The sequence below is a fragment of the Temnothorax curvispinosus genome, unplaced genomic scaffold (assembly GCF_003070985.1).
Source record: "Temnothorax curvispinosus isolate PA1 unplaced genomic scaffold, ASM307098v1 QBEX01016430.1, whole genome shotgun sequence".
Taxonomy (NCBI): Eukaryota; Metazoa; Arthropoda; class Insecta; order Hymenoptera; family Formicidae; genus Temnothorax; species Temnothorax curvispinosus.
Window position 1 is genome coordinate 320,194 of NW_020226210.1, and position 24,828 is coordinate 345,021.

The window sequence follows — 24,828 nt, forward strand, 5'->3', positions numbered from 1 at the left end:
CGCAACAAGCGCATCGTAAATATTATTGAAGCGTTGTCTGATGCTATTTAAACATTTTTGTACGACGTCGAGTAAATATTTATAAAATGACGCGCGAGTCGCGCGACGGGCGCGCACCTTTGAACGAATCACGTGACCCTGTCGTTCGCGCCGGGACCCGAGATTGTTTTGATCGTTTATTCGCTATGAGATTGCTTTGACAGGTCGAAATGTTCGCGCGAGTAGTTACCGTACGGTGAACGGGTAGATACGAATGGTAGTAAAAGAAGATTCCGTAGTCCATTTTGGAGAGGAAGAGGGGGCGAGCCCGGTGAGCTAGTTACGAGGTTAGGACAGAGCAACCGGTGGGAAGGTGTCGCATGTGTACACACAGCGAGGCTGTTTACGTTGCACAGGTGTCGAGTAATGATCGCAATCTGCGTTATCTTTGCTGTGATAGGATTATTTGTATGCGCGCTGCTTAAAGCCAGACTCGACGAGTGGCTCGAAGATTCAAGGTACCGACGTGTCACGAGCGTTTTGTAGGTTAGCTTTGTGGTCCAAGCGTGGCGACGTGAACCTGCCTTGACAGAGAGCAATGCCTACCTTAATTCTCCAAGCTATTCGTTGATCTCAGCTTTGAGTTCCGTCGCAGAGATTTAACGTTTCGAAAGCTTTCAGTATTGCTAGATATTATGCTTCAAAGTTTCACGTGTTTATTCATTGTCTTTGTATTCTTTTAGCATGAGGAGGTTGTCTTTGAAGCGAAGCGGCTACTGCAACCGGGCACAAGGCACGCTTAATGATCCAGTAGAAATATCAGATGATGACAGCTTTGATTCGCTGAATATAGAGGAAAATACAAAGGCGTGCATGAATGTAACAAATCATGAAGCAGCTAACGTTTCGAATAGTGTGACAGATGTTGCCAAATGTAATTCGAAACATGACATATCAGATGATTTAGGTAGTGAGGAAGATGTTACGATGGCTAATGTTGTTTCTGAAAATATTTCTAAAAACCAGTCAATGTTTAACTGGAATAAGTCAATCTTCGCTACTGATATACTGCATCAAAATGTATTTCCTGAGAGCAGTGGGACGAGAAACGCGATGCCTGAAGAGATACCTAACAAGAGACAAAAACTAATGAAAGATTTGAAAAGCTCTGACGACTTAAGCTGCAGTGAAGATGAGATCATGTACTTGAGCCCTAAGAAAGATGATTCACCGCCTCAAGTTAGAATACAGCATGAAAGAATGATAGCTGGAGTCAAAGTTAAGTTTCCTGTCAAACCATATCCATGTCAGATGGCAGTAATGAATAGTGTAAGTACTATGATTGTGTGATTAAATCAATGTCGGTGCTCTTTCATCATAGTTTCATTACGTTATTAATTATGTTGAATATTATGTGTGCAGCTCATTGTAGGATGTACTAAGGAGCAGAATTGTCTCTTGGAAAGCCCTACTGGCAGTGGTAAGACTCTGGCGCTTCTCTGTGGAGCCCTGGCATGGCAAGAGCAGTTTAGTGGTGAGTGTTTATAACACGTTTATCGTTACGCGCATATTAAATGCGTAACAATTTAAGTTACAATAATGGTTAGTTAAATGTGTAACTATTTTCGACGATTATCTTGGTTCACGCATCAAATTGTGTTAAAAATCCGCGTGTACGCTTAGAGAGTTGACTAATGCGTGTTCCCGCGCGATTCATCATACGATATTCATTAATTTCCTACCGATCGTGTTCGTGCAGCGTTTTTCGCAACCGCGATTATGCCTGTCCTTAAGATTTATTTAGTAGAGTTTCGCGAAAATCTCGTTTTGTCGTCGTGCGACGTCTCGTGATGCCTGGTCGTTAACGTCAACCGTTCTAGCGACTTTTGTCTCGCTATAACACACGCACACACGCCCGCGATTGCTCTCGTTGGATTTTTAACTGTCGTGCGAATTTTGGAAATTAGAGAGATCGACCCGTCACCCATCGCGTTTGTCTCTCCTTCGTCTCGCGGTAGAGCCTCGGTCTTATTAAAGTTTTCCGAAGTTTCGTCGACGTTTTACTTATCTCGTCAAACTTTAAAAAGTTTTCCGGATAATTTCTCAACGCGTGTCACGCATTTCTCGACGCGACGTCATGCAATTTGTCGCTTTCGTCGGATCGTCAGCTCATTAATCTTTATTTCATATTAATATAATTATTACATCTCTTTTTTAAAGAATGTATAAAGAATCGATTTGAAAAAATCTATGTACTTTATAAATAAATTTGCGTGCAGGCATGACATGTATCGAAAGAACATTCTTGCTTTAAACGGCAGATTTATCCATCGACATTTAACTCGTTAATACGGGTTGAAATTAAATATTGCTTTGCAAACGTTAATTTATGTGATTTTTTTTTCGACGAAAGGACATAAAAATCAATCGCGGATCGTAAATATTGCGCGATCAATTCTCACGTATAAACGCCGCGTTGCGCCGAATGGGCGAGCAAATTTAACTGCAGGTGAAAAGGAGACGCGGACTCTCGTTTCCTCGCCGAGAAAGCCATTCCGATCGTTAGCGGTTTCTTGGCTATGATATTAATTTAAATTACTCAACCGTTTATGTGCGCCGGCCGGTAATAAGCTTGACGATCACGGAGTCGCCGGTAATTTCGAACCCTGCACGCGTGCATGCAGCTAATTGTTCGCGATCCGTGCAATTTCTAAACAATTAGATTTGCCTTCGCCAATGCGCGGTGTCCCGTACCGTCCTCGGTCGTACCAGTCTACGAAAAACAGCGGGACGGCCGGGCCATAATCACATTTCGTTAGTATAATGCGACGAGAATGTAATTTCGTTCAATGTCGAGCGTCCAACCGCCGTTTTCATATATATATATTATTCAATCTGTAGCGATATAAGATACACAGTATTCTATCTGTAGCGATAAGATATTGGCATCTTATACGTTCTTAACAAATGCTGCCAATGATACGATCTGCACAGCATTGTACACGTAATTCTATAACATTATAATGTTTTTTTTTTGTAAAAAATTGTCTGACGTGGCGAAAGTGACATCGTAGTTTCATTCAAATTTTTATATTAATTATTATGTACGTTACTTGAGGTTGACAGTTCTCGTTTGACACAATTCAACGAAATCGTTTACTGTTTCGCTGAGGCGCTATAGTTTTCTTGATCTTAAAATCGTCTTATCATACTTTGTCTTCGTATTACTGTGTATCTTATATTACACGATTGGATTCTATGAAAGATATGTTAAATTTACCTATATTTTGATGCCGAACTATGTTTTGAGTTTGAGTAATTATAACATCGGCTGAAGTGTGCATAAAGCGACAATGATGCTGGAACGTCGCGAAATATTCGACGATTGCGTGCCATTTCGAGCTGCACGAACGGCGGATTAAATGTTCCGCGATGTTAACGTCAAATTTGCGTGAGTAATGTCAGGTCCGCGAGAACGACATAAAGATGGACAGGACGTCTCCAGGAATACACCGGAAGGCCAGCACGAACCGTCGTCGCCTTCCGGAATTATGGACGCGTCCCCTCCCGAGTCTCATCCTCCGTGACATCGCGTCACAAATCGAAAATTACTAAGCACGCGAACGTTCTTTTTTTTTCCGTTCTTACGAAGAAACGAATCAAAGCAGTTCCAGAGTATTCAAGATTCCCTCGTTGAATATATCATCACTTTTTAATGTCATTGAACAATGTTACGTATTATGCAGTGCAATAGCGACGTAGAATTGAAATTGACTTATTTTACTATAAGTAACAAATAGATAAATATATATAATTAATTGCCGACAGAAAGAATAAAGTTAGAAAGCATAAGTTTCTACTTTATTTTGTGCCCTTGTTATTTTTTTTTACTTACTTTTTACAAGGTTATAAGAATTTAGATCCATAATTTCTATATTTTTAAAAGGCCACGTTTCAGTAAAAGAATCGCACTTATACACGTTACGCTAAATGAAATATGTTCTTGACGAAATATCAAGGCAATTATCTGTTATTTACGATCCGTTCTTCGATGCGCATCCCTAATTAGGCAAATCAGGATGGAACGACTCGATGGGAATTAGTCATGATACCCCCGATTTTCGTATGTGTGTAGCCAGGGATATACATGCGTAGGTGTGCCGCTTTGCACGACATCCTGCTTTTCCCAGTTATAATTTGCTTTATGCTTTAAACCTGGCGCTGTCACGCTCTGCCGGAGGTCGAGTGGTACTGCTAGCCGCCAAACTGTAAACTTAGCTCGTTGGAGAGCCACATAAATTAGGTCCTCGAAAGGGAATAGAGAATTTTCTAGCGTCGCGGTTTAATCGATACCGCCGTTGCCGTCGACTCACCGTCGAGACTTGTTACGACATTTAGCTCGCTTTCAAAAAATGCAATTAATCCACTTGACGTAAGCAAAATCGTATAAACCGCGGCGTGACAGTGAAATATTTCATATCTAAGCTTGGGAAAAGGGACAATCGCGTACACGGATCTCAGATGTATTCCGCTGCAAGAGAGAGAGGTGTTGATGGAAGGAAAATGCGAAACTTGAGGAGTCGGCCCGCCGCAGCCACTTTGTTTGGCGAGCCGCATGCGACTCGTAAGCCGCATGTTTTACGTGCCAGCCATAGCGCCCGATTAGCTTGACGTAACATTTACCGGAGAATTCGAAAAACTTAAATCGTTCGTAGAACGGAGGGAGCGTGATGCGCCGCGTCGGTAGGGGGGAAGGGACATCGAGAGGGTTGGACGAATAAATTTCGAAAGTTTATCGCGGAATCGCATGCCGGCTAATGTCACTTTATTACCAGTAGAAGACGACGGCGACGTGGAGACAGGCTCGTCTCTGTCCGGGGGACGAGGTTCGGAGAGGAGGGGCCGCGCGCGGAAAGGATAAGTTCGAAATAACCGGCAGCGACGAGACTCATTGTGCGGCAGGAAACTTGGGAAGTCATAATAATTATCGGCGAACGCGGAATTATATATTGTGTCCCCGTGGCAGCCTGTCGTCGTTGTCGTCGTCGTCATCGTGTCATCGCCGTCGTCGTCGCCGCGAATTGTCTTTGCGCCTGAGCATGCAACGGAATATGCAGCGCTACATGCCCTGTGACGTCCTGACATTAATAATGCGCCGGGGATCCGCCTTTTATGCCGAAGGTACCAACCGTGGTACCATCGCCGAGGAGGACTCTTCCCAGAAGGAGCTCGCCGATCGTGCCGTTTCGCTCTTGCACGACCCGCGTTCTCGCGTTCTCTTCTGGGTGGCTTTTAAGGGGAGCAACTGTCCCGAGATTTCGTATCGGTTTGATATAAATTTTGCATAATTACATAATCACCATAAATACTTAAATTATATTATATATAAATTTTACCGTAATCAGCAATAACGATTAATGGCCGTAGAAGCAATTTTTATTGCGATATAAAATTATTTATAGTAACTCCTTTGGGGTGTAAAATAGTGACGCCGCCTCGTATGAGAAGGAAAATTTGAATTTGATTCTGAAATCGAGTGTCGAAACTCCCTTACTGCTCCTTACCGTTCATTTTTTTATACGTTTCTTCTCGCGACTCGCGAGATATGCGAGAGAAGAAAAGGGGAATGGAAAGGGAAAGATAGAAACCTGGAACGGTAGTCCTGGAATGGTGCAGGGCTACCCGCAGAGCACGCTACTTGCTGTGGCAGCTTCGCGAGCAAAAGACAAAGGAGGGCCCACGCTTTCATCCGTGCCGACATTAAGGTACCTCTACTGTATATGCCCTTTCGGGACACAATAAGGTCCGCATGCGGGTCCAACGGATCTCACGTCTCCTGTGTACACGTATACCCTTCTCACAATGAGACTCTCTCACTCCCTCCCCTGTCCCCGCGCCTTTTTTTTCTCCCTTCGCTGGGAGTCCTTTTCCTTCGAACGGCGGCTATGCACTTCGGCCCCGAATTCCAGGGTAAAGGATTATCGAAGCGCCAACGCGAGCCGCTAAGATACTCGACAAGTCGTAAAACATTCGGCGCGTTATCCGCGGAGCGATAATAAACCCGCGGCGTTCGGCGAAATTGATTCCGCGGCTAATGAGTCTCGGTTATTTACGAACCATCGTGATGACTGTTCGGTGGAGAAGAACTGGTACGAAAGGATACTGTGTTTTTGCTTTCTTTTTTTTGTGAGAAAGAAATCTGTCGCGTCGTTTGATTTTTCGATCAGTGCTTGAAACTTTAAAATTTCGCAAATTAAGTACGAAAATCCTGACACGATGAAAGTGTTTCTCGTACGTGTGCACCTAGGATTGACCTCGGAAAAATGTAGCTGCCGAGCGATAATAGGATGTCGGGGAGCCCTCGCGAGAGCGAAAGGTTCGCGGACAGGTCTCGTCGGTTCGGACGGTCCCCGGGTAAGCGAATAAGATAAGGGACCCCCCGAACGAATACGGCGTGCGCCGCCGCGCCGGTTTCCAACCAGTCCTGAACCTCTCTCTCGGGTGGTCCGCGGCATCCCTCTACCCCTCCGCGCTTCTTCTTTTATATTGACCCCCTTTCTTCCTTCTTTTACGCCGTCTCTTCTGTATCCCGCTTCTGCCGCGGTTCGTTCCGCGACGGCGTTCCCGGTTGCTTCCGGTTACATCTCACGCAGCTGCCGATCGACTTTAAAAAATTGCGCGAATATCATTATCGATCCCAATGATAAAATAGTGTCGCAAAATACTTAAATTACCCACAGAAAATTAATTTAGGAAAAAAGGGTATAATGTATAGATGATATCATATAATATTTAAATAAATTAAATAAATTACGAAGAAGGTTTGAACAATTTTCGAGTTTAATTCGGTAGCGATGAGTTCGCGATCGAATAGCCGCGATTGCACGGTCGCTTGATCGTCGGTCGGTCGATAGAAGCCACGACGATCCACCTCCTTCCGAGAAAGGATCCGCGATTCAAAAAGCGCCGCCCTTGCGAATTCCAAACGACCCGCGATCTTACATAATTCCACATGCTCGGCAAGACCGCCCGACGTCCTGGAATCGTCCCTTTCAGAATTTCCAGGATTCCGCTAACTATTCCGGATATTCCAACTGCAGAATGGGACAATCTGAGTCTTCTCGGCTTTCAGAATTTCATCCGCTTATTCAATTTTCTGATGTGCAAATCGGACGGGCTGGGAAAAACATTTCTTAATTCGTCTCGTTAATATATTGTCTTATGCTTGTTTTTTTTCTTTTTTCACGTATTTAATAATAACCTGATTTTTTTTTTAAATAGTTCTTGCGATCTATAATTTTCCATCCTTTGGACTAGGCCTCACTAGCATGTTACACTTTATTCGTGTATTATTGTTACAAATATTTAACGCAAACCGGAGATTTTTGAGACTTTTTTCCAATGTTAACGGATACCGAAAAAACGCGAAATTAACTACATTGGTCTCTTAACGCCGGGATAATTTAAAGCGAGCGTGAACTCGCGAAACACGTTTGTTCGACGAATTCGGCCGCGCATTCCCTAATGTAATTCACGTGGAATCGATCGTGTAGAACTTCGGTATGGGCGCTTTTCGTTCGGGCGGAAATGTTTCTCGCAGGTAAATCGCGGGCGCCGGGCGCCTCCGGGCGTGTCGGGAACGTCCGCCACCGTTTCGCCAATCGACGCCAACGTACTTGTCGTCGTCTCTTAAAATAATGTCTGGTCGATTTATTTTTATTTTTTTTTTGTTTGTAACGCAAACACACGCATACATGTACAGCGATTTGAGTAAAATTAATAAAAATTAATAAGATACAACACAAAAATGATAACTGATCAACCGTGCATTTTGAGTCGAAATGAATTCCGTAGAAATTTTATAACGTGTCTCTCTTTGTTATCAGGAAAGAAATTTACTATGTTCAGAGTATTGTATATCGGAATGCTCCATGTTTATTTTATCGCTGTTTGAGCCTTGTATTAAAATAAGAGCGGACCACTATCGGCAATATATACCTACAATTTCGATATCCGGCAACATCCATCGGGTTCTTTCATTATCGATACTTCCCTCCCCTCGTCGCGTAAACACATATTCACGCGGAAAGAGAGAATGCGGCAGTGGAATGAAATGTAGGTGGACCATGGCAGGGGAAGGGGGATGAGACAGGGAAAGGAAAGTACATTCGCGAGCGCTTAGTTAAGTGCAGAAACTTCTCCCGCGCATTCTGCATCGCCGTGCACTTCTCTAGCCTGGGTATACAAATTTATAGCATGCATACGCACAATATGCGCGCACACGGCGTTAAACAAAAGCCGCCTGTGTGCACGCGCGCGCGCGCGCGCGTGTGTCGATCATGAATATGTATGGGTCTTTTTGCGGAAGATACGTGCGTGTCCTTTTTGCCCCCGCGCGAGACTCGTGTGTGCGTGCGAGATCAAAGGATGCCGCCCATCTCCCGTTCTCTCTTCATCCCCTTTTGTCGCACACACACATGCATATTTTCCCTTCCTTTTTTTCTTTCTCTGTCTCTTTCCTCTCTCTCTCTCTCTCTCTCTCTCTCTCTCTCTCTCTCTCTCTCTCTCTCTCTCTCTCTTACTTCTCTTTATTCCTGCATACGTAGATTACGCGACCGTGTCCTCCGTCTCTTGCACTCCATCGCCTTCTTTCTTCTTTACGGCGACTGTGCGTAACGTTTATCAGCGAATGCGACAGTAATCACCGCCGCTGTATTAAAACGTATTTTTCGGAATGTTACGCGCGATACGATTCTGCGGTAGAACACCACCGTCCAGTTCGTGAACGTAACGTTAGTAATAAAAATACGTTCGTAGTAAATAAATACGGGGCAAAAAAAACATTTTGTTAAGAAATTTTTTATCTACGTTTTCGGATCTGCTTTACGAGAGGACTGAACTTTTAATCTAAATAGAAATTTCCATGTCGAGTGCAAAGTTGCAAAATTATCGTTCGCGATGTATAGAAATGTTGCGCGCACTTTGTATAATTTTTGCTAAGCTAAATATGCGGAGAGTTACGAACTTCCAGCCGCGCAGGGAATATTTTCGTTCGGCGTTAACCAACATCCGCGCACTACATGACTCTCGGAAAAATTAAATCAACTAACTCTCAACGTTAATTTCGCGGCAATTCCGGTTCGCACGGTCTTCGCTCGCGCGCCGGGGCGATTTTTTTTGTCAACGGCGCGCCAACCGACGCGTAAAATCGCATATAAACGAGGTGAGAGTATTCCCGGCCGAGCGTTTAGGCAAAAAGGTCGGATTTATTGAAGCCTGAAGCGGAAGTCCGAAGGCGGTGTTCGGATCGGCCGCCGCCGCGCCGCGGCTTAAACGAAAGTGCCGAGTACCGAGAAGGCATTCAGCCAATAACGCGCCCACAGCGCAAAGAATTCCTCGTTGCGCGCGCGTCAGCGGGCCGGGAAGGAAGTGAATGCTAATTAATGACTCTTAATTCTCTTAATTGGTCGTTACAAACGCCGCGCCGATCGCGGCGGTCGTCCGCGCGGCGTACAACACTGGGCCCGTAGCTACTTCTCGATTGTTGTAGACTCCCTCGGAATAATCGAGCCTCTGTTTCCCACAGCGGGCGTCTTTGCGAGCATATATTTCTCTCACTCTCTCTTTGCCAAGTAAACTCGACCCATCCGGTATGCGATTAATTGCGAAAAAAAAGAGGCGACAATCTCCAATTTGTATCGGCGAGAAGAGCGATGGACTTCGTGGCTCCATCTGCGAACGAATGCCGGAAATGTCTGAGGCACGAGCTAGCTGAGACGCGAACCCGGCATACCGGGTGGGATGCGAAGAAAGGGGTGGAAAGAGTAACCATATAATAGAAAAAAAATTATTTTTTGTTATCAAAAATTTCTAGATGATATTTATTTATTAATGATTATTGTTGATTTGTTTGTTACACTTTTTATTTTCAGTAAATTACGAAAAAAAATGCGTAACACGTTGACTGCCATGCTATATTTGGGAAAAGGGTTCCTGACATCAATTTGAGTTATGCATGGTAAATTATTCAAAACCCAAAATATAATATATAAAAATAATAAATATCAATATTAGTAGACGTGTTAATGAATGAGCAATAAGACAATAAATAAGTCCGATAATAAGACAATGAGCCAAATCGCAAGTTAATTGGCAGTCAACGTGTTAATGAAAAGTTAAAAACTCGCAGTTTGTTATTTCTTCTTATCTACAAATTTATTATACAGGGTGTTTCATAAGTGAAAATTCCAGGAAGTGATTCTTTGGATTTAAAAAAAAAGTTTCTATGAACATGGGACCGGAAATGCTTTCCTACAGAATTATAGGCATTCAAAATTGAAGAAAAATAAGTTTTTTTCTTAAGTGATGTCAAAAAATCCAGGAAATGATTCCTTCAATAATTTTAAAGAAAAAAGTTTCTATGAACAAGGGTCCGGAAATGCTTTCCTGCAGAGTTATAGGCCTTCAAAGTTAAAGAAAGATAAAACTTTGAAGGGCCATATACTCTGCATGAAAGCATTTCCAGACCCATGTTCATAGGAACTTTTTTTTTTTTTAAATTTTCCAGGGAATCACTTCTTGGAGTTTTCGACATTACTCAGGAAACACCCTGTATACTAAGAAACGCAGTGACGAAGCGAAATCTATTCGTAGTCTCCTTATTAGACAGCATAATGAATATCACTTATGTTTGAATGACAATGCCTCTCTGTCTTCTCTCTTGTATTTATTCTATCTTTACATTTTCTTCCACTTGTCGCAGAATTCATTAACGAACTGCCGCCGCGTCTTTAAAAACTTCTGTCGTTCTTTATTATTCATCGGTGATGATATTCATCATCAAAGAGACCTCTTACTCGTCAAAGAGTTTCATTCTGTAATTCTACATATCGAAGCGCAATTATTGCACGCATTTCCATATTGCATGAGGCAAACAGGAATATGTTTTCTTGATTACACTCATGTAAAATCCATTATGGATTAAGTCAGATATTAAGAAACATGAAATGCATGTATAATAATTACAGAATCTTCCTGTGAAATGATATATGTATAATTTAATAATCGCTTTTATTACGTAAATTTAATCGTGAACAGTTTTTAGAAAAACAGATCTTACTTATAACAAATAGGGAAAACTTGTAAAGTTATTCTGAGCAGTTTAAAACATTTCAAATTAAAAAAAATGTTCTTATATATATGTTGATATTCAAACCATGCGATGATCAGAGAAATTAAAAAAAAAAAAAAATAGAAAAAAATGAAATATAGCGACAACAAAGTCACATTGCGCGGAGCTCTGATACCAACGGTTCATTCGTTATACGACAGAAACGTTCATAATGTAACGCCGTGGATGGGAACGTAAGGATGAGACACGAGACAGGGGGCCGAAGTGACTTCTCATCGTGGGCGGGTGTAATCCGACTCTTGCTGAAGGAGATATCAGGACGATGACGATGACGACGACGTCGACAATGCGAAATTAAAAATGCGCCTGGAAGCGACCGGGAATATACGAAAGGAGGTGAGAGTGGAATGAAGCGGGCTTGGATTTCCGTGCCCGAGCTTCCATTCGCGGGCCCGCGATATTCTCGACGATGCCGACGAGGAAAACAATGCCGGGAATCTGCGTCAATGTGCTCTTCAGCGGCATTTCATCGACGACGACGACGACGATGACAACGATGAGGACTTCCTTGTGACGCTTATGCTGTTCCCCCTTGTCTGTCGCTTCCTCCCCATCAAATTGATACCGTTTACCGCGTTGGCGCATTCATCAAATTCTTATCGAGTCAAATTCTTATCAAATTTTTAAATTATTAATTTTTTCATGAAGATGCAAAGGCTGATATGGATTTTAGAAGATTTGAAATAGTTTATTCGAAACATTGATGTCTGATCTATTGATGGAAGTAATTAATTTAATTTACTATATTTTTCGAATAGTTACAAATATCGCTATTAAAGAAAATATCGTAAGATGTTTTTAAATACCTAGAGAATTAAAAGTATATGAAATATACTCTTGAAAATGTGTGCGCGCGTAAAATACAAGTTTAATTTTAAGATTTTCGAGCGCGATGATGTTGTTCGTGGGTTAACGATTTCAACAAGTAATTACTAGTCAAGACAAGATGTAACAAGAATACGATAAATACGATAAAAAAACGACATTATTCCCAATTATGACAATTTTTTTAACGGTTGCTGCTCGGATTATCTTTCCGTCGACTTCGTCGCTTCTCGTCTCCCCTTTTCGCTCTTCGATGGTTCTTCGTTCTCTGACACTTTATGCGCGCATATTCCCTCTTCCCTGCCGCATGGAAATGTAAATCGGGTGTGTACGCATACGCATACGGTGATGCGATCCGTGTGTACCAGACGAAACCGCCCCGCGTCGCGGCTCTAATTAACCGATTCTCATTACGTAGTCGCGTTACACGAAGCTTCGTTTAATGAGACCACCAGTACGTCGTACGGCTTTCCTTCTTCCTCCCTTCCCCCTTCCCGTTCCCCCTTTCTCTATTTTCATCCCTCTCTGCATCGGCGCATTGCTCTCTAGCCTCTCTCTCTGTCTCTCTCTCTCTCTCTCTCTCTCTCTCTCTCTCTCTCTCTCTCTCTCTCTCTCTCTCTTTCTCTATCTCTATCTCTCTTTCTCGCGGTCCATATCTCGTCTGGCCGGCGCGCTATGTCGCGATGAGACGATCGGTTTCCGTCGTGGGTGGTGATGGATTTTTTTAAACGAGAGAAGAAGCAGCGGACAAATGCAGGAGAAACGCGTGCCTCCGCGAGAAGAGAATTTATCGCGAGGACCCGGTATCGATCTCGCGAGACTCGGAGCGAGTCTGCTCTATCGAGACGCCAGCCGTATTATGCGCCGTCAATCGTGCAGATCGTAAGTTTTTTACAGGCCGATTTCAACGAATGTTAATACGTGCTATTGGCGATCTCTAAATACAAGGGTATGCCGCGATATACAGCGTAATTATGAGCGAGTCTTTTCATTTCGCGCTTAATTTACTGTGCTAAATAATTAACGATGGCTGAATGCAATCGTGAGAGTTCCCGGAACTTTCACTGTCACAACGCGCCGCGTCGTATTTCGCGAAACAGTTTTGCCGCTTTCCCTTTCCGCTTCGCGTTTTATACTTCCTTCTTCAACTTTTATTCGATAGAGTGGAATCGTGAAGAACGATACGTAAAATTTGCAACCGTGTCTCGCGATGTAGGACACTAACAATCGATCTTGTAATTACCTCATATAACCGCACAGAGTAAAAAGTCATTTATTTAATTTTATGTTTGAATGTTTAAAATAATACAAGAAATGATCTATAGACTGTAATGAGATTTTAATATGTGATAAAATTTATGCAATTTTACCTCGAGTTTGAAATTGACAACTAAACATCCAGCGATTTTACTTCGAATTCGAAAATTGACAATGAAACGTCCGGAAGGAAGTAAAGTCACAATAAAAACGTCGCGGTAAAGATCGAAATTAATATTTTGTAATTTTGAAATATTTTGATAACGAGTAAATTATCTCCCTATCACGGTATATCGACTGTCCGAATGTCGTGCATTCGACGAACTCCGGAACGTATATCGAGCGACGTAACGCTGGATCGGCGCGCAATCGGCGATCCCGTTCACCGCCGCTCTTCGCCGACCTCCGATGGTGGAGGTCCAGGAAGAGGCTGCGCTCTCCTGACAATCGGTTTCTCGGGGACACGGCATTCGGATTCGACTTCGCGTTCTTTGTCGAGGAGGTAGACGGTCTCCATCGCACACAAAGTGCCCATGTACATTGTGCTCCTAGCCAGGAGGATTCTGAATTCCCATTGGGCGAAAACCGTCACAGGCACCACGCCCATCGGACCTTCTATAGAGGCTCACCTATACCCATGAGTCTTCGAAGAGATTCTCTCTCTCTCTTTCTCTCTCTCTATCTATCTACCTCTCTCTCTTGCTCTTTCTCTCTGCCTTTCTGCCTCTCTGTTTCTATCTCTCTCTTTCTCTCCCTCTTCCTATCTCCCTCCTCCATCTATCTCTCCCTTTCTCTCTCTTATTCGCTCCATGTCTCTCGTCGTCCCGAAGAGACGAAGCTTCTGTGCGCTTCCGTCGATGTATACACACGTGCGTGTCGACAGAGAGACGCGTCCGCGAGAGAGAATCCACGCGCACCACGGATATACATGCACGATTCGCTGCACTTCGACTCTCTTTCTCCTTTCCTCTTTCTCCTCACCTTTCCGTGCAGTTCGCCCTCCTCATTCGGCTTACATACTTGCTCTTGCCGCTTCACTACGATTCTACGATCTCTTATTCGCTTCTGTTTTTTGAAGGAGAGAAACAAAGATAGACGGAGAGATAGAGATGAAGAAAAAGAGAGAAAGAGAGAGAAGTAAAATATGAAGGAAGGGGGTAGTCCTCGGAAAAGAGGGTGAGTTACCTCTAACAGTGGGTACTACTCGTGTTCGCGCTACCCCCCGAGAAAGACGAAGGGAAGAACAAGGAAGAGTCGACAGAGTAGAAAGCACTATTAGCGAGAGCTCCGATCTGCTTGTGCCCGGCAGATTTCTCGAAAACAATTTATTCCTTTGTCGTTTGTAATCCGGGATAAAGAATCTTCTTGAGATAACGAGGCCTCCCGCGCGCACGCGCCGCTTATACACGCGCCGTGTAAAACGTGAAATATGCGAGAAACTGAGTCATTAAGAATCGGCGCGGCTTTGAACTCGTTAGGCCGCGCCGATGAACGCAGATGGGGAGATCAATTGAAATGCTCCTCATCTGAATATTTCGAAAGAATATTCAAGAAAATTAACTTGGAGCTGGGAGAGTACTAATGAAGGTTCATGCTGAGGCGACGAGAAGTTTGCGAATTAAAATGGAGTATAACAAAATTGTTGTATTTATTTAAAGGATGAAGAATTAATTGTTTACATAATGTAAAATCTTGTGTAGTAACGAAAAATATAATGCATAACGTGAATATATAAAATATTATCTCATAGTGAAGTATAGAAATTATTATAGAGAAGAAATAATAAGATATATCGCAATGAATTTAATTTTTATAGTTTGCGTGAAAATTTGATTTTTTGAAAATGATTAAATGTAGTTTTTAATATTTCGTATCATCTATAATCTAAGAAATTATACTAATTTAAAGGTATACGTAACCTGTTTAAATTCTTCGCCTCTGATTTTATCATGGAGACAAAATAATTTTAAGAAATTTGACGGATTTTTCGAATAGCCAGGTCCTTTGAGTGTATAAGAGGAAAAAGAATAAAACTACTACTTCTTGAGACTTTAAATAACCTATTTAATTATGCTTATCACGATTTGCAGAGTGATCCGTATTATTTTCTAAGAAAAATTGGTACGTGTTTTCAAAGCTGCCGTAATTTGCCTCGAATTTGCCGTATAGAGCCAAGAGTTTGAATGGGAATTGGTCGCGAACTGGGAATTAAAAGTCACCGATTGATAGTTGAGAGTTCGAAAACTGAGATACGTCCTCATATTCAAAGTTATCGCATTTGGATGAGAGAATTTCATATATATATACGTTAATATTCAACGCGCCGTTTCGTGCGCAAGTTCGCATCGCAGAGCTCTCTCAATTTACTCCCGCGGGAAAAGTCACGCGCGGATTCATTTCGCCGACTTATTTCCCCGCGGGAGTCGCCTCGGGAAGTAGTCGGTAGTCTACGATCTCGATGGGAAATCTGGGCGTGCAAAAAGTCTCGTGGGATAGATAGATACACGCGGATCCTACCGCGTACGTGGAGCGCGGCAGAAGGGGGACGGCGTAAATCCGTCGACCGAACCGCCGTGTAATATCGCTTCTAATTCCTTTAATTAAATATACGCGCTGGAAAGAGATAGAGAGTCCAGGCGATCCGGTAGGGCTACACTTTACGAGTCGTAAAATCGTAATGTAGAAACGTTGAGCTCCACGCGTCCCGGAAAGGAAATAATTCAGACACGTTCGATCGCTCAAAAAGGTCATCAAAATACGACGCGCTGGTATTTGTCAATGTTCTGTCTCTAAAAGAAGTTTTGAAGCAAATCTCAGTTGCGACGTTTTTCCTATCGTTTGAGAAAGTAAAAAGAGGCATTATTAATTTAGAGTTCTTGAGAGAGTAAAAGCTACATTATTTTTCAAATTCCACCAAGATTAAAAACTTTAACCAATACAATTTATTATTTTATTATTACAGCTTACGATACAAAGACCTTTTTATGAACTTCTACGGAAGCGGATATTCACAGTATATATTTTTCCGTTTTGTCCATAAAAAAACCATCGCGATCTTTGGGACTTTCAAAAAGTGTGTCGTACATACAGATCGAAATCGATTCGATCGAAATCGGATCCCAAGAGAAACAAGCGAACCGGGTGGCCCCTCTCATTTCGGGGACGTTTCTCGCTACTTTTCTACGATTGAATTTCCGATTCACGTAAATCCTATCGCCGTCGTGAGATCTCTCCACCGCCGACAATACGTCGGAATAAAGAAGTCGGTAAGAGGAGCGCTCTCTCTCGCGGTTCGGTTTATCCCCGGTGATCTGGAGCGAAGGATGCTGTGCTTCACGAATTTCACGTTTCGCCCCCTTCTCGCCCCGTAGCTCCCAACTATCTTGTACGCGAAGCAGCCCCCGGGTCAGGTCCTGTTCGAGTGTTTACGCAATAGACGCTTTTGTCCATCGAGCGATGAGCATCATTGTCTGTCCATCTGTCTGTCTGTTTACCGAATAGATATCCGCGAGTGGCAGGATAGAAGACCCTGTTCTCCTCCTTTTCTCTCTTCGTCTTTGCCTCGCTCTCCCATCCCTCTCTCTCTATCTCTCTCTCTCTCTCTCTCTCTCTCTCTTCCCCGTCGGCGGCCTCTCCAAGCTCGAAGATGTACTTTTGTGCCTTTATGAGAGAAGCTCGCCCGAGCCTCGTTCCCTCTTTTGTTCTTTGTCCGTTGCGGAGGTTTTCGTTTCCACGGTAAGAAGAGCGCGAGGAGGGGACGGAGGATCCTGGCAGGATTTTGCAGGACCTTTTCATCTATCTTCCTGATTCTCTCTCCCGCCTCTCCCATTCTCGCTCTTACTCTCCTCCGAAGAGGGTTTTCGATTTCTCGGGATGCAACCTTCGCTCTTGGAGAACTACCGAGACAGGTTACTCTACTGGTTCTTTTTAGAAACGACGAGGACGCGTACAAGCGGACGCCAAAATCGATCTCGAGATCCTGAATGTTGTTGAAGCCGGATCTTGTTTCTAATTGGATGGACGCACGGCTCGTCGAAGGACCCCCGTTGATGGTTGCGAGGACATCGCAAGGCGCGCGGTCCTCATAGAGTCTGAGTTTGAAGTTACACAAACGTAACGATGAGTGGCCGACTCAGATTCACTCATTACTTCAATTGTTCTTCTCGTGGATATAAAAAGTCTGCTTTTATATTATTCAAGATGATCTGCATGAAATATTATTGATGCGTAAACGTTTTTGCAAATGTCTAGACCATTATTGTTCGATATTAATATTAATCGTTTATTACTATGTACCTACAAAGAAAGATAATACCTAAAATATCTCCCAGCGTTTTATACATATGTATATAATTTTACAACTATAATTTATCTTTGGTATTTTGCGGGTTATTATTTGCAATCGGGGAAAATAGTTGGATTGTCGATCGCGAATATGAAAACATTTCACACCGCGGTGTTAACAAATAAAATAAATCACATGCAATGCCTGTTTGCGAAAACCCAGTTGCCACATTTATCCGTCAACAAATTGTATTTAAACTGTCGACCGCTCGTCACGCTCGCGTCTATATTGCATGCATTTTCAACGCGAAGACTAAAATTTGCCTTTATTTCGACAATGGACCGAACGGGGAACTCAGTTTATTTTTTTTTAAATATAATATTGCTATTATACGCATGTACATAGAATTCTTCAGAAATATTTACTCTCGCCTGTGGATTTTTTGCGTATAATGTACATGAAATCGGTATTAAGTCTCTAAAGAGCTATTCAGGGATTTTCCTATTCTTGACCTAAAATGAAAAAGGATACGCAGTAGCAGCGCGTTTAACGCGTTCAAGAGTGAAATGTCGCTCGGGTGCCATTACGGTGGCCATATTTACCCTGATCGCCAGCCTCGCAGGGGGTCTGTATACTGGCTGTGTCCATACCCGCCACGTAAGTGGCGTACAGACACTGTCAAAAGTACATAATGTACCGCCATTTCGGTGATAGATATCCGCAGTTAGAATATATTATAGTTAATGGATTTTGATAGCTGTCGAAATTCAAAAGCTTTGCTTTATGTATATTATTAATTTTATGTATATTATGTTTATGTATATTATTAATATCATACAACGTAACGGGATAATTTTATAAGGATTGTATTTTACCTGACGTACTCTCTCTAAACAGGGATAATTTAGCACTAAGTATATAGATAACTTGCCACAAGCTTAATTGGGAAATCCCAAATATTTCTTCAGACATAATTCCTCTCTCTTTCTCTCTCCTTAGTGAATCACATTACTTTTGCGACTTTCAAGATTGATGTACCTGTAAGGAATTCACTTGAAAAATGGATTTAGTGAAATTTTAACGTAGAAACATTTTCCGTTTAATTACATTTTATTTGCTAAATATATATTTAATTTAATTTATTGAGTTGATTAATCGTTCAGAACGGCGAAAGAGATGTCACTCGAATAAAAATTCCTCTCTTGCCCTCGTGACGTTTCCCTTCTTTCTCATCAATTTTGAATTTTTTATTTTCTGAAATATATATATATATATATTTTTTTTTTATAAAGAGGATAAACCGAAGGTGAAAGACCTTTTCTTCAGGGGACTTCCGCGCTTCGGGCATGCTGGGGAAAAGGGAGAAGATGCGAGAAGTCTTCTCCTAGTTCCTATTGGAGTGGCACACGCCTAACAAGTTACTACTAACAAGCCGCGCGTTTCTTTCGCTGCTCCTTTCTCTCCATGCTTTCTTTTTCTCGAGGGTAACACAAACGAGGAAAACAAGCGGCCGTTCTTATGCCATCGCGATAATAAGGCCGCGCGTTATATGCCACGGTAGTTAGCGCAAACAGGTCGTTAGTGAATGATGAAAAAGTGAATAAAAATCGTCCGAAGTGTGAGCACAATGCGATACTGCCGGGCGCGAATGAATTGCGACAAAGGAACTGGAATGTCGAGAGATACGTCAAAAGAGTGCATGTGCTTTATATAAAGCCTTTATACTCTTCTTTATATAATATTAAAGCTTATGGAAATAAAATAAAAATTATTGTAGCGAAAATAATTTATAAAAAAAAGTACGAAAAATCGAGGAAGTACATCAGCATAATCGCAAACCTTACACTCTCAAGCCTCAAGTTTCGTCGTCATATCGCGTTGACGATCTTTCGTAATCAAATTGTCTCGAGATTGTCCGGAAGAGAGAACTCGAGAAGCGAATTTTCCCCGAAAGCAAAATGAGTTTTTAAAAATCCGTATCATATCGACATCGCTCGCTGTTGACAACCCTTTTTAAAACGATTAACATTTACAGGCTTACGTATAAACGTTTCAGCGCGTAAATTACTGGCGGAATTAATTACGTGACGCGCGCGCGCGCACGCGTTTCGTCGTAACGAATGCGTGTAATGGATTTAACGCGATGAGGCTATGGCCGAATTTGCCCCAGATGGACGCAGACCATGGTTTGAGATGGACTTCGCGTTAGGCGGGCGGACGGGCGAGCGGGCGAACGGGGGAGAGAAAGAGAGAGAGAGAGAGAGAGAGAGAGAGAGAGAGAGAGAGAGAGAGAACACAGGATAGATAAACCCAAAGCCGGGAGAATTAGTAATGCAACCAGCTGTACCATACTGCTTTACGCGCGCGTGCACGTGCCGGCTGACCAATCAAAGCCTCGCGGCACTCTATGAAGCCTATCAGATCCCTTATGTTTCCTAGAGGCTCTCTCGTTACGTGCGAGGGCGTCCGATTATGCCTGTATACCCGCGCATATACATACGCACGAGCGCGTGTGTGTACGTTGCATGCCATACAGGGCGTCCCATTAACTTCGTCCCTTCCCACACTCAATTGAATTTTAATGCTGGCGATTAACTGCGCGACGCCGACGGTTTATAATTTAAATACGAACAACGCAGCGTCGCCGTCGCCGCGCAGTTTGTAAGAATTAATTATAAACGGGCGAAAGTGTGTGGGTGAGCACCGGCGGTAATCAATGCGCCGGTCATTTTAAACAAATTGTTACCCCGTGAAATATCGATGAGAGCCGGCCGAGCTTAAGCTTTCCCCGCGGCTCGCGCGGCGATGTCCGGTCGGTGAACGACCTGTCCTCTTCTCCCCTCCCCCTCCACCGCCCACTCTTCCGTGACCGATTAATATAATCCTTGTCTAATTGCAAACTGCATAATGATATCGTCATGAACCGGAGGAAGGTGCGATGTACGCGCGCAGGTTCTGGCTACCTGGCCGCGGGAGCGTTAGTGCTTACAACGTGTTTTATTCATTCTGTCTCGCCATGCGTGATTGAATTTTAATAGCCCCTATTAATTGTACAGCTTTTGCGGTCGGAATATAAATATGGCAATGTGGGTATATGCTTCACCGCCGGATAATAATTCATTCCGCGTGCGTGAAACAGTCAATTACCGGACGATAATCGTTACCATGATCGCGGTATAATTTGTCAGCGAGCGATGCGGCGGGTCTTCTCTGTTTTTAATTGTGTGCTATCGACATTAATATCGTATTTCGCCTGTGTGATGAAAAGCGATAGTTTCACATACATACTTTAAAAACTATAATTCCTAATATAAAATACAAAACGCGTATTTTTTTGCGATTAACGCATTTTTCGTTAACATAATTTATAAACTGTAAATAAAAATACGAGCAAATATATTTTGTTTTATTTATTATTACTTCTTTATTTGCTCGCATGGATTGATAGCGTTGATATATTCGTGGCATCCTCGAAAGAATCGGTCGGTCTAGACTGATCCCTTCTAAAGATCTATTTTTCATATGTTTTTATGAATTTTATTGCCGCCCTGGGAGTGCGGGGGGCGAAATGTGCGTTGAAAGCGGTTAGACGATTGAAACCGGAGAAGCCGACGAAACGCTTGCCCACTCGCCGCCGTTGATGAACAATGCGAATTTCAAAAGGCCAACTGTCACCCCCTACGCCTGACTTCGTTCCGCAAAGGAAATCCGTTCTCGTGAACGCGTGTGCTTTTAACTTCAGCAGTTTTTTCGTTAAATTTATCGATGAGGCACCTATATTCGACCGTATTATTTCGCATCGCGTATACCTCCACCGATGATTCCGCACATGTCATTCTTACGTTCTTACGTGCCACAACCAGATCTATCGGGCGAACGTTTTTTTCAGCGACGGGACGGGAACGAGACGCGTTCCCTTTTATTTTCAAAACCGGACACGCGTTAAACCGCTCACTTTTGTACCGCTGATACATCTCCGGTGATTTCTATTTTGAGGCAGAGAAGAGGATGGGAATGGTAGTGCAAATAAAATTCTTCTCGCTCACGGCGACGCAAATACTGTTAGCCGGGCCGACGTTTAAAAACGCATTCGCCGTAACTGAAAATCGAAAGCTGCGCGCTTTCAGGCGATGTATCGACAGATCCATCTTACTTCTCATGGGCGTGCCTCGCCCTGAGGGGCGACGTGTCGTTTTGCGTTTTGAAAATCAACGGAATCGCCGTCGGGCGAAGGATTAAAATCCTGCGGTGCTGCGCCCAAGCTTTTGGCAACTTTAGCCGCGGGCTTGTTTGCACACCTGAACTCTTCCCTGATATAATTTAAGCGCGCCATTAATAATGGTTTTTTCCTGCGGTCGTCTAGTACTACGTTTACGCGAGCGTTACTTCTATGATAATTCCTTCGCGTAAACGGGATTTTGTAGTAACTTACAATAATTTACTCCACGTAAACGAGTGATATATCGTAAGTTACTACAGAAGTAACGCTCGCGTAAACGTAGTATATGTTTTTGTATGAGATCTTTAGCATTCTCATATCTATTTAGTGTCGCATATAGCGCTAAATACGAAGTCTCTTCTATATTTTTTTTTTGCCTAATATTCAGATTGTTATGAAGAAGTTCATTGTGTTGAGTTTATGCGACCGAATCGTGATTCGTAAATATTTGACAGCTCGGTGTCGAATTGTAGTATTAACTGGCCAAATGCGAACGACGAAATTTATCGAATATCAAAAAAATATATTTTCAATGCCTTGATATTTTATTGAGCAGAGATATGAGTCGCGGTGATTAAATAAGGATATATTGCAGAGGGAGATATATCGCACGAAAAATAAATTGGACGTTCGCCCGATAATTTACTGATGAATAAACATAACGCGGACATTAATACCGGCACCGGTCAATAATAAATAAATTGGATGCGAAACGCGGAAAATTGTAATGTATTTACGCGTCATACTTTTGCGTGGCAACCTGCGTTTATATTCGCGCTCCGAAAGTTTTTATTAACTTCCGCATACCGCGTAATGTTCCCACGGTAATTAACCCGGGACAATAATTCTCGCGGCTGCGGGAATAACCCGGTGCGATCCAGTTTCTGCTTTGTGCGAAGCTATTTGAAATCAATTTGTTAAGTTTACGCGTACGCTGAGTGAGACTGTATTAAATTCCGAAATTAATTTTTAATACTTCTACGAGATTACCGCACAGATATTTTGCAATTAACTATCTTTGCAAGAAATTATTTATTATTGATGTGTGTATATTTTTTTCTTTTAGCCTTTTTATCCTCTACAACAGAGATATCTGATTAGACCGTTTATATATATCGCTTTTGTACATATCAAATATTTTTATTGTAAATTTTAAGTATGTACAAATCTCAAAGATACTGATTACATTTACGGTTCGTGATACTTTTATCATTCTTTTAATAATATTGATTTTTTCTTCTTCTCATCAAGGGAACCAGAACTTTTCTGTTTATTCGAAATGTTTTATAAGTACTTCTTGACGTTTCCATCACAGTATGTGACATCCATAAGATTGATCGGATTGCATTCAACGGCAGTACGAATGGATGTGGAATCGGTTGTGTAAGATAGCCGTTCACGAACACCCGAAAATGACCCGGGATAGAAACGTTGCGCATCATAACAAACAGCGTCAACGCTTTTCGAAAAGATTGCGAGTAACAAGTAAACTCGTAATTCCGTTTGTGCGCGATGACATCCATTCGACGCAGCCGGCATCCCGAGCCGGCCCGGAGCGATCGGCGGACGCACGGCCGGTTACCGGTTTGTTTTTATTGAGTAGTTACTCCCGCGGAAAAAGAGGAAGCGAATATAACTAAACGCTTCGCAAAAGTACACCCCGGGGGTTCTTTAGATCCCATCAATCGCGATCTGTCCGTTTTCATACGCCGATACGTTTATCTCCCTTCCAGCTTCCATCAATCGTTCGTTCATCGCGATCGACTTAATGCGGTAGCTCGAAATATCGTTTCACAAATTTTTATTTTCGTCTGTCCGCCGCTCTTGTACGCTCGCGACAAATCCAACAGCGAACCTCTCGATCCTTATCGTGCAGAATGCATACGAGGAAAGAAATTCGCGAAAGGCAAGATGGCAGAACGTCATTCCATTGTTCGCGACTCTTACGCTGTCGTTTCGAGTAATTTTGGTCCTTGAGCGTGCGCCATTGTAAAAAAAAATTCGCAATTAATATATCTCCGTCGTGTATTGGACTCCATTCCCCGAAATCGAGTGGAGCTGTCGCGACGCCATTCTCCGCGGCGGTGCCGTGTCTGTTGAAAAAAAAGTGCTCGGCAGAATCGAGAGAAGGACGAAATTTCGTAAATCGAGTTGGCCTTCCCCTGGAGGGTGTCGGTGCGTCTGTCCACCATATTGATCGTGGAGGCGGTAGATACCCTGCTTGCCTATATGTACGCGCGTGTATGTGTGCATAGGAGCGTCCTGCGTGTATATATATATATATATATATATATATATGAAACAGAAAATATATATATCTCTTCTCTTTATATGTATATTATATACATATACGCGCGTATGTATATACATGTATATCTGTTACAGGATGGTTTTAGGGGTGGTTTTCACCCTCGAAGAGGGTAGAGAGAGAGCGGGGCGGAGGGAGACGAGTGAAGGGTGCTGACGCTAGCACGAGGGTGGGCGAGAGGCGGCTTTGCCGACGGAGGGAGGGTTAGGGGGCTATCGAGCGGCGCGGGGGGAGGGGAGGTGGTAGCACAGAGGGTGGCCGGGCAAGGAGGGAGATGAGGGATTCTGGTGGCGTTGGAGCCGACACTCGCGGGTGCCGCCGTTACCATGGCTACCACCACCCTCGCTGTGAACAAGCCCTCTACGTCATATTGGCATAGTATATTCCCCGCACCATAAAGCCAAATAATCTACCGAGTGATCCAATCTGAGAGACTCCCTGTCTAACTCGCGCCCGGCCAACTGCACTTTCGCAGATATTGAACATTCGCACGTTGGTCGTGACATGTTCCCCGCTTTTGCGCTATGTTCAATGGCTGTGATGATAATCTCAAACAGACATCTTTCCCTGAATTGGTATCGAAATTAATTATAATTGAAACGGTTGGACAAATGTTGAACTTATGTTGAACAAATGTTGAAATTATGTTGAACAAATAATTCTCCGGGATTTTAGATACAAGCGTATTAGGTGAAATTGTAAACTGATTTTTATGTGATGTATGCATCCACTATATTGAGTTAATTTTTAAAAAATAACAATAT

General features: G+C 42.9%; 1 protein-coding gene across 4 annotated transcripts in view; it reads left to right on the forward strand.

Annotated features, from left to right (window-relative positions):
* The first annotated feature begins 144 nt into the window (after window positions 1–144).
* The window catches only part of LOC112466624 (Fanconi anemia group J protein homolog), a 44,046-nt gene continuing 19,362 nt past the window's right edge, over window positions 145–24,828 (forward strand). For 2 of the 4 annotated variants that reach the window (XM_025034817.1, XM_025034818.1), the window contains exons 1-3: window positions 145–497; window positions 723–1,308; window positions 1,402–1,513. In XM_025034817.1, the coding sequence (XP_024890585.1) occupies window positions 406–497; window positions 723–1,308; window positions 1,402–1,513 (790 nt within the window). In that variant the 5' untranslated portion in view covers window positions 145–405. The remainder of the gene's footprint in view (window positions 498–722; window positions 1,309–1,401; window positions 1,514–24,828) is intronic. The other 2 variants (XM_025034820.1, XM_025034819.1) reach the window with 2 other exon arrangements.